This window comes from Taurulus bubalis (genome assembly GCF_910589615.1).
Source record: "Taurulus bubalis genome assembly, chromosome: 2".
Classification (NCBI taxonomy): Eukaryota; Metazoa; Chordata; class Actinopteri; order Perciformes; family Cottidae; genus Taurulus; species Taurulus bubalis.
This window is the reverse complement of record NC_136590.1, coordinates 12,359,838-12,373,878: the sequence shown is the minus strand read 5'-3', so window position 1 is coordinate 12,373,878 and position 14,041 is coordinate 12,359,838. Positions and strand designations below refer to the sequence as shown.

The following is a 14,041-nucleotide window of genomic DNA, read 5'->3' as shown; positions in this document are numbered from 1 at the left end:
TGGAGCTGATTCTGAGAAGGTGGTCCGGGTTATCCAATATGGATAATCATTACTGCAGTGCCTCTCCACCACATACGTGTGTTTATTAGAGTACATTAATTCAAACTCAATTATAGAACGTTAAGTTAGGTGAAAAGTGTGATAAGGTCATGAAAACGGTAACTCAGAAACCAAAGCTAAAGCGGATTGGGCCTGTAGGTGGCGATGTGCGCAATGAAAAAAACAAAACCGCGAAGAAGAAGTCTTCCGGAAATAGGCCTCTCCTCAAGCGGATGCAGAAAAATCCAAGATGGAGGTGGACGGAGCTGATCATGTAGGTGTATTTTTTTCTGTCGTTTTGTTGGTTTTATTGTTAATATATAATCAAAGACACGTCGCTATTATTTTTTAAGTCGAATAGTTTTCTTAAAGTGTGTATGAAGAGGAATGACTGTGCGAGTTTGCTGTAAATAGTGAAATATGACTTTATTCAAAACTATAAATGTGTACATTAGATTTCCGCCGGTTTGCTGTCTCATTGTAGCTAACCTAGCTAACATGAACTGGCTAACCATGGATCACTGTCAATTGAACGCACGGCTAGCTTGAGCTAGCTACTCTAAATTACTGTCAGCATCTGTGTTCTCTATAATTTGGTTAAGTTAAGTACGAAGACTGTCAAATACATAACATAGATCGCTAACGTTATTAGTTTTAGGATCACCGAGCGTTTAAGCGCCCTCGTTTGACGCCTTGTTGGTACGAGTTAGCTAACACTAACGTCAGCTAGCCTGATGTTAGTCAGCAGATTTAAACTACCGAGGTAATTATGGAGGGTAACGCTAACTTTGAGCCCTTTCTATCTGTATTGTTGCACTTGGTGTTAACTGGTTCAGTTTGACGATATCTCGCTGTCTTCAAGTAGCGTTACCTTAACGGAGTCAACATTTTAGCACTCCCGTTACTAACCCCACTTGATGAGTTGTCAGTCGGTGTTCACTGATTCTCATAACATTCGTGGAGACCATTTAACGTTAGTTTGGCATTCTTTAAATTTGTATTTCATCTTTTGTTTAAATTGTAATTTATCTATCAAAAACTATTTCCAGTTTCTTGCTGTTTTCGTAATATTAATTGAATATATTTAGGTTCTATACTGTTGACTACAGTGATACAGGGACACTTGTGATGAACCATTTTCTTATTTTCTTTTTTTTTTTTTTTTTACATTTTACGTGTTAAATAAAGATTATTTTCATTGACAGATGGAGATGGGGGAGAGTAAAGGTGGTTCGGGTCTCCGGCAGTACTACTTGTCGAAGATAGAAGAGTTGCAGGTAAGAACATATTATATCTGCACATTTTCAGCTGTTAATTTGACTATATTGCCCTATTTCTGCTTGCCTGTCAATCCTGAACCAATGTTTTTTCAACAGTTGACGGTCAATGACAAGAGCCAGAATCTCAGACGTCTGCAGGCACAGAGAAATGAGCTCAATGCTAAAGGTTTGTTTGTCGTCACGCCAACGTCCGTATATTTAGTAATATTATTCCATCCCATCCCGTACATAATATTTCCCCACGGGTGAAAATAATAAAGTATTACTTTTTGTCTCTCAGTGCGTCTCCTTCGTGAGGAGCTGCAGTTACTACAAGAGCAGGGGTCCTATGTAGGGGAAGTGGTTAGGGTCATGGACAAAAAGAAAGTGCTGGTTAAGGTATGCTGTGTACTTGTACTTTGTACCACACTATATCCTGAGTACTAGCTGACAGTTTAAATTAACATGTATCCTCGTCTTTTTTTTAAGGTTCATCCAGAAGGAAAATTTGTCGTGGATGTGGACAAGAACATTGACATCAATGATGTTAGTATTATAGTTGTTAACTATTAATGGTTAATAGTGGAATAGAATAATTTTCCCACTGTTTTTTAACAATAACAATAAAGAACACATTATGCCTTTTCATTTTTAACCACCATAGCACAAGACTGAATAGAATATCAAGCAAGCCATTTTTGCCACCGTGTATATTCAGTCATTTGTAATAAAAGAGGATTTCATGTCGGGAAACCGTAGGCTAGAAGTATCTTTTCCTATTATCTCATCTGTAATTTCTGCATCAGGTGACTCCCAATTGCCGCGTAGCTCTGCGTAACGACAGCTACACCCTGCACAAGATCTTGCCCAACAAGGTGGACCCTCTGGTATCCCTTATGATGGTGGAGAAGGTGCCAGACTCTACCTATGAAATGATTGGCGGCCTGGATAAGCAGATCAAGGAGATCAAAGAAGTGATTGAGCTGCCTGTCAAGCACCCAGAGCTGTTTGAGGCTTTAGGCATTGCGCAGCCCAAGGTGAGTGATTGAAGAGAGAGAGAGCTGATAGTGCACAAGAGCTGTACAACTGTTTTATTTTGTTGTATGGCTTCCTTTCATTTCTGTTGTCGGAACATAAGAGAATAGGTGCAGTTCCAAATATAAGTGTGAATCAGATAGAGGCCGATATGGTGGCGTCACTCGAACACAAACCAAGGCCTTTTACTTATGTGTATCGTTGCTTTGCATTAAACTTTTTTTTTTAAATCCATTTTTGTTCATTCACAGTTTGAGATTAGTTCAGAGAGTGCAGCTAAAAAAAAGTATTTAGGTTACTTGGAGATGCAAAGATCTTACATGAGAACGATGACATTTAAGGCTGCAACAAATTATAATTTCCTCTATTTTCTCAATTAGCTGTGTAATATATTATCAAATAGTTGCAGACCAATTTTTTGACATTATCTCAACGCTGGTCATGTTGTATCCATCGGTCAGTGTGCAGTTAGTTCTGATTTCTGTTTTGCTTTGAATGTGTGCAGGGCGTGCTGCTGTACGGCCCCCCGGGAACAGGGAAGACCCTGCTGGCCAGAGCTGTGGCCCACCACACCGACTGTACCTTCATCAGGGTGTCTGGCTCCGAGCTGGTCCAGAAGTTCATTGGAGAGGGTGAGACTGTCTCTTCTTATTACTTTCATCAATTTTTGTTTTTCCATTCATGGTTTATTTTTCAAAAGAATCTGAATTTATAATCATTGTTACTCCCTGTCTTGCGGCAGGTGCCCGTATGGTGCGTGAGCTGTTCGTCATGGCCAGAGAACATGCTCCTTCCATCATCTTCATGGATGAGATCGACTCCATCGGGTCATCTCGTCTGGAGGGCGGCTCAGGCGGTGACAGTGAGGTGCAGAGGACAATGCTGGAGCTGCTCAATCAGCTGGACGGTTTTGAGGCCACCAAGAACATCAAGGTAGCGCTCACACAAACATTAAATAGTTATCTTTCCTTACATGAGTTTTTCAGGCATTTACTGACTAAATGTAAGACGCTATGCATTTTCATTATATAGATTTAGATATTCCTTTATTAGTTATATTAGTTCCTTTATATAGTTAGTAGTGTCATTGTTATGCATTGCATCACACCATAAAAGCATGAGCTGTATTTATTTATACACTATTATCCAATTACACTATCTATATATGCATGTTCCACAAAGCCTTGAGGAAGAGAAAAAAGAAGCTCTTTACCAAGATAATCTGTAGACATTAGTTGTTGTGGGAATAGCTCTATCGGAATACCGAAGATGTAAATAGTTTTGTGTAAACTCATGATGGATGTGCCAAGTGTTTGGATTGACACAGAAATAAAAGAATATGCATCGTTTTGTTTTTACTCTCAGGTCATTATGGCCACCAACCGTATTGACATCTTGGACTCGGCTCTGCTCAGGCCAGGCAGGATCGACAGGAAGATTGAGTTCCCCCCTCCAAATGAAGAGGTAGTCACTTGCACCGTATATACACAAACACATGCTGTGTGGGTGGTTTTGTTTTGAGCTTTTCTCAATTCTGAACCATTAGGCCCGCCTGGACATCTTGAAGATCCATTCCAGGAAGATGAACCTGACACGTGGCATTCATCTGAGGAAGATTGCAGAGCTGATGCCTGGAGCCTCTGGTGCTGAGGTTAAGGTGAGAATTGGCCCACTAAATGGTCGCTTTTGGGTGTTAAAATAAGACCATTTATTTAATTTTCTTGCTTATGTATTTTTTAGGGTGTTTGCACAGAGGCAGGGATGTACGCTCTGAGAGAAAGGAGAGTGCACGTCACCCAGGAGGACTTTGAGATGGCTGTGGCAAAGGTTTGTGGAACATTCTCTTGTATAGTATCTGAGCAGAAATCACATTTTCAAGGCCCCCTTTCACACCACTGGCCCTGTATCCTCAAAATGTAAATATGGAGCACTCCTCCCTGTCTGAAGTAGAATTAAGCTAATCCCTTACTTCTTATTTTAAATGTCAAGTTTAATGTGTACTTGTATGAGTGTTTCTACCAGTACCTGCATATTAATCATACTGTTCAATGTTCTCTTCACCAGGTGATGCAGAAAGACAGCGAGAAGAACATGTCGATCAAGAAGCTGTGGAAGTAGAAGGCCTTGTGTAGTCTTGTGCACAATGCGAACACATGTATATTTTCTTTCTTTTTATGGTTTGGTTTATAATTGTCATTCTAGAGTAAATGGTTTCCCCAAATACTGGATGGTGCATGGGTTTTTTATTCATAAGTAAATCATTATATTCAAATAATGCCAACAGAGATTCAACACACTTTAATACAGACCTTTGTCAAAGCAGAGTTGGGTAACTGTTCCAAATGCTTGATATGGCACTTTACATTATAGCTGCTTTTACAGAAGAGTTCTTACACAATTGATCATACTGAGTGTATATCTTTGACTGGCTGTGGCCTGTCAGAGCTGTTATAGTGAAAAATCTACAACCAAAGGCATGCTTGATGTTCAGCTCGATGAAATTGCCAACTATCACAAACCCGTTTGTGTGGCACGGTGAGTATGGCAGGTAACACTAGATGACTCAACACTCAGTTTATTCTGTCCTCCCATGCTATGGGGTCCACGTAGCCAACTTGAACCCGTCAAGCTCAGTTAAGAGGTCTAGCGCCTCACCCAGGACACAGGCACCCACTGACACTCCATCTGCACCCTCTCCAGGACGACCTGGAGCTCAGCTAAGGCACTGACTGGGTCCTCCTTCACCAAGACATAGTCCACCCAAGAGCTGTAGCACTCGTCCATCTTTTCAGCTGACTGTTTCATTTCCTGCAGGTCGTCCTCCTAGTCATAAGGAAGGATGACACAGGTACACTTATTTTTGATTGACAGTAATTAACAGTGTAAACATTTAGGGTAATTTGTGCAAAGCCTTCAGTATGTTAATCTCTGTCAGGAGGTGTAACTCACCGTGAGAACTGAGCTGAGCGAGGAACAGGAGCCAAGTGGTTTGCTTTGACTGTCATGGATGTGAGGCCGTACAAAGACAACATATGGTTTGAACTCAGCAGTGCGTAGAGTCCTCAGTGCCTGAATGTAGGGGGTAAAAAAAAACAAGCTTATGTAACACTGCAGTTAAGTCTTCTGTTTGCGCTGTATATATGGAGTCCTATTCAAAGAAAGCATGTAATGTAGAACTAAGTTAACACCATTTCTTTTAAAAGCACAATTTACAACATCTACTTTTTTTTACATTTGGTCATTGTATATAATAACCATTAAATTACACTCCCAAACAAAAGTGGGGAAGAAAAAAATCAATGGACATAAAAGCGCAGTTACTTGGTAAAACTTGGTACTTGAGTCTGAAAGCACCCCTCGGTTCACTGTGAATTCAATGTTCTGCTTTGATGTCTGAATCCAGACAAGTCAAATCGAAACAACTCTAATTTAACTGTCTCATTAACGATGCTAAAACTTGGAATCTTGGATCTTCTATATTCTTCATTAACACAAGGGATTATTGGGAGGCATATGCAGAAAATAGTGTAGGGGACACTAGACCTATAAGAAATATTCCATTTGTGTCACTGGTTTTAAATCCTTGCATATTTATTTAAAGTAAAGGTCAAATTGTTATTTGAAATGTATTTGGTTGACAGTACGCAGCTTTGATACTAACCTCTGGCTGCACATCCACGAGACAGACCTTGTTTTGATCCGAAATCCTGTGAATGGAATCCAAACTGGTGCCGTACAGATTATCTTTATACTCGCCATATTCAATAAATCTGGAGAAAGATAAGACCATCGGTATTTATTATATAAACATACATTGTTGCAATCATTTGGTTTACAAGATTAAGCATCCAATACTCACTTGCCACTCTGTATGTCAGCATCGAAAGCTGCTTTGGTGATGAAGTGGTACTCCAGTCCTTCTCTCTCATGACCCTTCCTGGCTCTAGTAGTATCTTCAGGTCACATGTTTAAACCCAGCCAGCAGGAAGACAGTGTAAAGAAAAGATAACTGAACCGTTGAATGATTTAGGGGTAGACATTTCATAATAAGGGTACAAAACACACACTAAAGTGAGGCATGAGTGTTTTGTGCTTTGCAAATTGAACGTTAATACTGTTCAGTACAGAACATTTATCACAAGTGTTACATTTGTTGTGTTAAAGGGTAAAAAGACTTACGAGGCACAGCCAAACCATAGCATCGAGGATTTTCAGCAATCACCTTCTGTTTGAGCTCAGTGATCCGAGCTCCCAGAGAACCTGAGATCCATAATATGAGAATAAACGGATGAATAGACAGTAATACAATGTAATCACGGGCAGAAGGACGTCACTCAGAAAACATCTGATTCTACCGTCCACCGTTTTTTTTTCCACATGTGGCAGAACTTACCTATCAGTACTATAAGACGAGCCCTTTCACCAGGGCGGGGCCGATATTGTGTTACTTCTTCATAAATCAGGAACTCTGTGTGATTGGCGTCTGGAGTTTGAGGTTCTACTGGTGAATTGTGGCGATCTTTCCTGAGGCGGAAACTTCTGCGCAGGCTAGCTGTGGTCAAAGAAATGAAAATACAAATGTAGAATGGACCGAGATCCATACTAAAATCCTAAAAGTGTTTTGCTGTACACTTTGACATTAAATGACTAGTTTAATAAACAGCAAACTGAAAATACCATCAATTTCAATTGAGTATTTCTCACTGATTAAAAATTAAAATTTGGTGCCATACATCACACAACACAGACACCATGAGAAATCCATAAGAGTACCTGAGTAAAAATCCCATGAGAGAGCATGGCCACAGAAGGCAGGGGCTGCCTCACTCTTGGGAGAAACTACAGCTCATATTAGACCATTTATTCAACAAGCTTAAATCTCACCAGCAGAGTAGAAGCTTGGAAGCCATGCATGCTGCGTCTACCTCGTCACCAAACACAAACAAAACACCTTCAGCATGGAGTGTGAGGAGAGGTCACTTGAGAAGCACAGCGAGATAAACAAGCTGCCATGAGCTGCCACAAACACGCTGAGAAGCTCTGATGCTGTAGCGTAATGCACAAAAAGCCCGCCAAAATAAGAGTTCACACAAAGTGATGAGCTTCAAAACCGAAAGCAAGGACAACACACACACACACACATTAAAGGAATACAGATACTACTTTTACGATGTTTTATAAACTTTTTTTGTCATGCTATGCACTATTCGTTTTTATTAATGTTTTGGACATTCTACACTATAACTCTTGAGAACATTTTCAATATACTACACAGACTTAAAAAAGTATACCATGACTTTGACATGCTATATAATATTACACAATACATTTTACGACTTGCTGTACTATAATTTTAACTTTTTCGACACACTACACTACTATGACTTCAACATTCGACGCTGCCTTTTTTCATCATACTATCGTGACTTTTTTCCAAATACCATCCAATTACTTTTCATGACTTTTTTTAAACTAATTTCTCTCAGTTAATATCCTTGTGTGCTTCCCTTATTTGCTGAGGTATTGGACCTGAACCATATACCGTATAGTATGTCATCAAAAATTGGATAAGAAAGTCATAGTATAGTATGCCATAAACAAAAGTTATAGTATAGACTGTTATACAAATGTAATACAAAAAAGTTATAGTTTAGTATGTAAAGAAGTCTGATTAAAAAATGCTGCACTGGAGCACGCCATAAAAATGTGATCAAAAGTCATATTTTAATGTCACAAAAAAAATATTAAAAAGCCATAGTATGTGGTATGTTGAAAAGAAAAAGTAATAATATTGTATATGAAAAAAAAGGTCTTCTACTATTGTGTTCCATAAAAAATATCTTTGTGCACAACCTGAACGATGACATGCATGCATTATATTTTAACCATCTTTGGCCTATTTCAACAGCTTACACTAGCACTATTGCCGACTGCGTCAAACTGCACTCCTTCACAACTCTGCAGTGTATTGATGTGGAAGTGAAACACTTTTTCTGTGCAGCTCTCAGTCATATGCTGGCTCCCTGAATCATCACAACTTTGAGAACCACTGTACTAAAGTAGAGAGCGATGGATTTGCACACAGATTGAGCACACGTTTGATGATGCAGTGATTAATATCAACTCATTAGTTGGGCCTGCTCACCTATGTCCTTTCCATTCAGTGCACCCTCACTGTCACAGTCTTCTGCAGGACGGCATGCAGGGAGAGAAGACAGGGTAAGAGGGAGGAGCGGTTGATGTTGAAGGTTGATGTCTCTGACATTGTTTCCGTGTCAGAAACACAGCAGGTTTAAGTGCAGTGTCTGCATGTTTGAAGGCAACTGTAAAGGGGTCAATTGTGGAAGGAAATGTGCAGCATAATGTGTGTGTATGAGGGGGTGGGAGGATTGTTTAGGGTGGGGTTCTGGTAGAATTTCATTTAGAAATTCTGACCATAATAACACGTAGTCAATGTAGGGTTGGACGTTTTGTCCACTTACCTCTCTCAGCTCGATCATCTGAGGTTAGCAATGTAAGGAATAACATAAAGTATCACTATTCAGAGACAGAATATTATACCTGCTGGACTGTGATATTACCACTGCTCTGCGCCTAGTATACACTGTAATCTTAAAGTACTTTTTCTTTGTCTTGCAAATGTCATATCTAAGCAGTATCTACACATAGGAATCCTTCACACTACTTCATCCTGACCATGTCATTCAGTTCAAAAAGAGCACTTTTACACTATTAAACATAAACATTGTTTTTTTAAAGCTCAGTAGGGAGTTTAGCTTTTATACAGATACATGCAATACATACAAGAATAGAAGTGACTTAACCTGCCATTGCTTTTCAAACCACGCTGTTTCATTTTACTTTTAAATTGGATTAGGAAATAAAATAAAAGATTGCATTGCATTTCTTTTGTGCATTTAAAAAAAAAAAAAAATAAAGATTATCCACAGATCCCCTGTTCTCTATTCATCATCTCTATTTCAGGATCTCCTCGGCTAAATTAGATTTGACCTGCAATTAAAGCCGTGTCTGTAGATCTAAGATCCTTGTACATCTATATTTACACTGTAAGTTATGGGGGCCAATTTTTGCAAAAGTGAATTTGGCTTACATGGAGGCACTTTGGAGGACATGAGGGCAGGGAAAGAACCCATTTTCATCCTGTATCGTAGACGCCTGGGAATAACAAATACAAAAGAAATAGAGGGAAAGATTTACTTTTGATCCGAAAAAGGCAACCTTTTACTTTCAAATCCGACACACATTGGCTCTAAACCGTATTTCTTTGTCAGCAGAGTTGATGCTCACTACCTCTCCTGGAACTGTGTAGAGGGGATGAGGGCAGCACGCAGGTTACAGTCACCAATCCTCTTGGCCTGCCACCAGGTGGCGTCCTCCTGGCTAACAACCTGAAGAATGTCCCCCCTCTTAAATGGAAGTCCTGCCTCCTGGCACGGCGTGGCCTTGTCCTCATAGGGCGTGTAGTCGAACAAAGCCCGAAGGTAGACCTTTTAGGAGCAGGAACATTCAATGAGCAATGGTAACTTTAAAAGGAATAGTTTGATATCTTGAAACATATAATACCATTTGTGTTCTTTTTCGTGAGTATATATTAAATATAAAGTTAGCTTAGCACAAAGACTGAAAACAGAGAAAAACAGCTGTTCAGCGGGTCTTCGTTTTTTGTTTGATGAGACAATTGTGACAATGAAATTGACACCATTTACGTGTCTAGTTTTCATTTGGAAGAATATTTTAAACATCAAGCAATCGATTAAATACAAATTTTCCCCAGTTTTTGTTGACGGAGTACCCTGTTGTTGAGTCTTTCTAAATCAAACATAAGTTGTTGTTTATTCAGGATGAATGTTGCAGACAGAAGAGTCCTCACCCGGCTTTCCTTCAGTTTGTCTTCTTCTTCCACAGCTGGAATGATTTTCAGTGTGATGGAGCCTTGTGACTGGGACTGATCAAACACAGAGCAGCAGCATCACGCATCTGCAGTAATCATCAGGGAATAATCACAGTATCTGAACTAGTATGATGCGATATGACGCAGTTTTCTTCTTTACCAGAATCTGACTAATTTCATCTGGCCTTTTGTGGGTTATCAGGTGTCCATTGACCTCTCGGAGCTCATCCCCGACATGCACCAGGCCTGGAAACACACACAAGACAAGTGAAAAAAAGCTAACAAGAAATCCCAGTATGTGTTGTTTTTGAGACTCAGATATCAACAAAAATCAAACAATTTTTCATTGCCATTAAGCCAGGAGCAACCCTCGTTTGTAATCTCAAAATATGCAATCTTGTGGTACTAATCTCAAGGATTTGATCTCTGTGGACAGTTCATGGGGTTACACAACATAATCTCACATCTCTGTCAGCATTTCAGTAGAGATAAGGAAGTCTTGTTGGATAGGAAGTTGTGTTTGCTCAGAGAAAATAAAACAATACGAGTGACATTTGCATTGTGATGAATGTTGTCTCACCACTGCGGTCGGCTGCCCCTCCCCTCATGATTCTGGCCACGATTACAGCTCCCGTCACCTCGTCTCTCCGGATGGTCGCTCCCTGGTAGAAAAGGCACAATTAATCTGATTTCCAGCACATATTGAGTGTCATCTTCAGGTCACTGAAGCTGATGCAACCCTCTGTTTGACAGGTAAAAGATACGTCTCATGTGCAGGTTGGTGGCTTTGCTGGAAAGATCAATAACCTATTAGAGTAAATGCCAGACCTATTTGAGACAGGAGAGTGTTATATCATCAATACCTCCTCCCTGCTTTGTTCTTTAGCTCTGCTGGCTGCACTGAAAACATATGGTTCAGCTCAGTGATTTTTCCAGAGTGTACTTCAAGTAATTAATTTAAAGTCACATTTATTTTGCTGAACATTAGATGAGAAGATACTATCTTCAAGTCTGTACGCTCAATATGAAGCTAGCATAAAAAAATAGAGAGGGGAAAACAGCTCGATGGGGCTCTCTAAAGCTTCAAAGCTGCTCCGTTAAAATAAATGAAGTTTTTAAAACCCCACTTTCTGTCACAATAATAATAGCTATTGAGGGAAGGAAAAGCTCTTATTTTGTCACATCCTCAGCTGTGAGGCGGCTCTCACCAGGGGCTCTTTGTTCTTCACCAGGCGGACGATCTTGACCGACTCTTCTTCCAGGTCATCGTCCAGATCCTCCGGCAGCGGCGGCAGCACCGGGTCAAAGTTCTTTTGGGCCACTGTGTCGTGGGCTGACAACACCGCCTGCACGAAACGATACACGTCCACAAATGCACAGATTAAGTTTAAGGGTTTAAGGGCCGGAATGACAATAAAAAAAAGCAAGAAAGTCAGGCAGGCAGGACGTTAACTAAGAATGAGGATGAAACTTCTCCTTCACTCGCTTCTTTGGCAAATTTGCGTTATTTTTCCACAACCGTCATTTCTCCCCGTTCTCCAGGAAGCCAATACATTTAACATTAATCACTTGATATGAGTAATTAGGCTTTCTTGTCTGTGTCTAGGGGTACAGACACCTCTGACGCTGGTGTTATGTAATAAATAGATGATCAACTTAGAGGAAAATCAGAGCAGCTCAGGGGGAAAGCCCAGTGAAACATTATCGAGCATTTATTAGTGAGTGAAAGTGTGAGGAAAGACACACAATGTGTGTGTGTGTGTGTGTGTGTGTGTGTACCTTTAGGTGGGGAGTGCTCAGAAGGAGAAGCAGCTCTCTCTCATCATCCTCCAGCGGCCCGTTCTGAAGCTCTTCTGCCAGCTGACGATTTGAATCAGAAAATCACTGCTCGAAATAATAAAATCTCCTCATGAATTACATTTACTTTCGAAAATAACAATAAATGTTTACTTATACTTGGTATTTAAGTACAATATTCAGGTTCAGTTTGGCTTAGAAACATTGAGGGAAGATTGCACCTACATCCTCTGCCAGACAGGTGGCGCTGTATAGAAATGGAGTCGGGCTGTGTTTCTCATATTGCTTCAGTTTGTCATGAATCTGGGACGTACAACACATGAATAGACATACAAATATACACAAGTGACATTTTTACATGACATTTGAAGGGCAGTTTCCAAGACAAGTTCTGGTTTTCGTGACGAGATATCCTTCAAACATGGTTTGAACGCCACAGTCTGGCTACTGAGACATATCTGCTGTACCTTCATGAGGTAACTGAGGCTTCTCTCACTGAGGACATCTTTGAGGAAGACCAGGTCCTCTTTGTGGTTGGCATCAGGATGGAGCTGAGAGGTGAGCAGGGCCAAGGTCTCATGCAGCCCTATGAGTCATAGAAGACCGGAGTTATGTTTTAATAAGGTGTGCACCGATATTCATATTGTGGCCAATGACCCAGATAACTGGATTGGGTATCAGTGAGTATCAATTAAATAAATGTATACTATATATACACACATTAAGTTTTGAACACTTTGTTGCAGCATTTAAGAGGTTTACATTTAAATTGTAATTTCTGTTCATTTTCAAGGTTTCTTACCAAGTTGCTGGTGCATGATATGTTATACTAATAAAACACAATTCAATAAATGTATGTCTGTGTTCCATTTTCTTTTACAAAGTTAGGAAAGCAACATTTAAGTGAAGCTTGACACAAAATAATGATCCATGTCACTTCCACACAGTGAGGCACACAGCTCATCAGCTTTATCCTCAAAGTGCAGGTATTGGTATCAATTTTGGGACTGAAAAAGTCGGATCGGTGCATAGTATTATTCACCCATGTTTCATGAACTATATCAAAATGTTTTAATACCGACAATAGAAGCTTTTCTATCATTATAAATGCATTATCATTACAGAAATAACATAAACGCATTGCGTCATCACATGACTGTAGTAGACACTATTATTATATGTAATAATATTATATTATTAATAATTGAATGTCGGTTTGCAGTTTGGTAAGACTGGCATGCGTAGATGAGACGATGTCTTTTGCCTCACAGAAAGGTTCTTTAATAAGCTTATTTGTTTAGCTTGTAATACAATTTCCAATAAAGGCAATCTTTAAATATTCTCTCAGTTTAAGCCCCAGTAATTTATGCTCGACCACTGCAATCACCACTCGACCGCTGCAGGTGCAGCCTGTTGAGAAGGACGCCTGCTAGAAAACCTGAGATTGCAGATCCCTTCGGGCAAATTAAAAATCAGCGGGGTGGGAACATTTGGGTTAGACGTTAAATTAAATTCACGTGAAGTAAATTCATGAAGCAATCAACCTCCGTGTTCTTAAATGTTCTTGTAGTTCAGAGATACTCAACTTGCTTTGCCCGGGGGCCACATTTACATAATGACCAGAGAGAGGCCCGTTAAACACATAACATAACATTCAGGGCTGAGCCCAGTTCTGTCAGGGGATCCTGGCACTTCTGATTTTTGATAAACAAGCTTTATTAGTAAATTTGTATGCATTTTATGCACTCTGAAATTGTGTGTACATCAAATGTAATTAAGACAATGTGAATTCACTTATTTTCAATAAATAAGTGAATAAGAAAATGGTCGGCGGGTCATCCCCCCCCCCAAAGAGGCTCTCTTGAACCATTATAAGCTCCACTAATGGGTTGAAATGGTTTGCACTTCCTGTCTTCCTGGGGGTGTGGTCATGGCGTGTTTGACCCCCATCCATCCCCCCACCTCGTTTGGAAAGTGTTGTGAACGTTGTGTGGATATT

The 14,041-nt window shown here is 40.0% G+C and overlaps 2 protein-coding genes across 2 annotated transcripts in view; one reads left to right on the top strand and one right to left on the bottom strand.

Moving 5' to 3' along the window:
* Positions 1-270: 270 nt before the first annotated feature.
* psmc5 (proteasome 26S subunit, ATPase 5) lies at positions 271-4,559 on the top strand. Its single transcript, XM_079214129.1, has 12 exons — positions 271-313; positions 1,245-1,316; positions 1,416-1,485; positions 1,600-1,697; positions 1,788-1,844; positions 2,105-2,335; positions 2,839-2,965; positions 3,076-3,266; positions 3,699-3,797; positions 3,880-3,990; positions 4,074-4,160; positions 4,398-4,559. The coding sequence occupies exons 1-12, from the start codon at positions 290-292 to the stop codon at positions 4,449-4,451; spliced, it is 1,221 nt and encodes a 406-aa protein (XP_079070255.1). The 5' UTR covers positions 271-289; the 3' UTR covers positions 4,452-4,559.
* A 258-nt stretch (positions 4,560-4,817) lies between these two features.
* Positions 4,818-14,041, bottom strand: part of LOC306733310 (MAGUK p55 subfamily member 3-like) — a gene marked incomplete at its 5' end in the record, with an annotated part of 9,609 nt that continues 385 nt past the window's right edge. The window contains 18 exons of the mRNA XM_079214531.1: positions 4,818-5,156; positions 5,283-5,402; positions 5,995-6,103; positions 6,193-6,286; positions 6,513-6,593; positions 6,727-6,885; positions 7,107-7,172; positions 8,479-8,520; positions 8,816-8,833; positions 9,445-9,509; positions 9,645-9,841; positions 10,225-10,299; positions 10,406-10,491; positions 10,826-10,907; positions 11,454-11,591; positions 12,025-12,105; positions 12,268-12,345; positions 12,510-12,628. Of these exons, the coding sequence (XP_079070657.1) occupies positions 4,977-5,156; positions 5,283-5,402; positions 5,995-6,103; positions 6,193-6,286; positions 6,513-6,593; positions 6,727-6,885; positions 7,107-7,172; positions 8,479-8,520; positions 8,816-8,833; positions 9,445-9,509; positions 9,645-9,841; positions 10,225-10,299; positions 10,406-10,491; positions 10,826-10,907; positions 11,454-11,591; positions 12,025-12,105; positions 12,268-12,345; positions 12,510-12,628 (1,790 nt within the window). The 3' untranslated portion in view covers positions 4,818-4,976. The remainder of the gene's footprint in view (positions 5,157-5,282; positions 5,403-5,994; positions 6,104-6,192; positions 6,287-6,512; positions 6,594-6,726; positions 6,886-7,106; positions 7,173-8,478; positions 8,521-8,815; positions 8,834-9,444; positions 9,510-9,644; positions 9,842-10,224; positions 10,300-10,405; positions 10,492-10,825; positions 10,908-11,453; positions 11,592-12,024; positions 12,106-12,267; positions 12,346-12,509; positions 12,629-14,041) is intronic.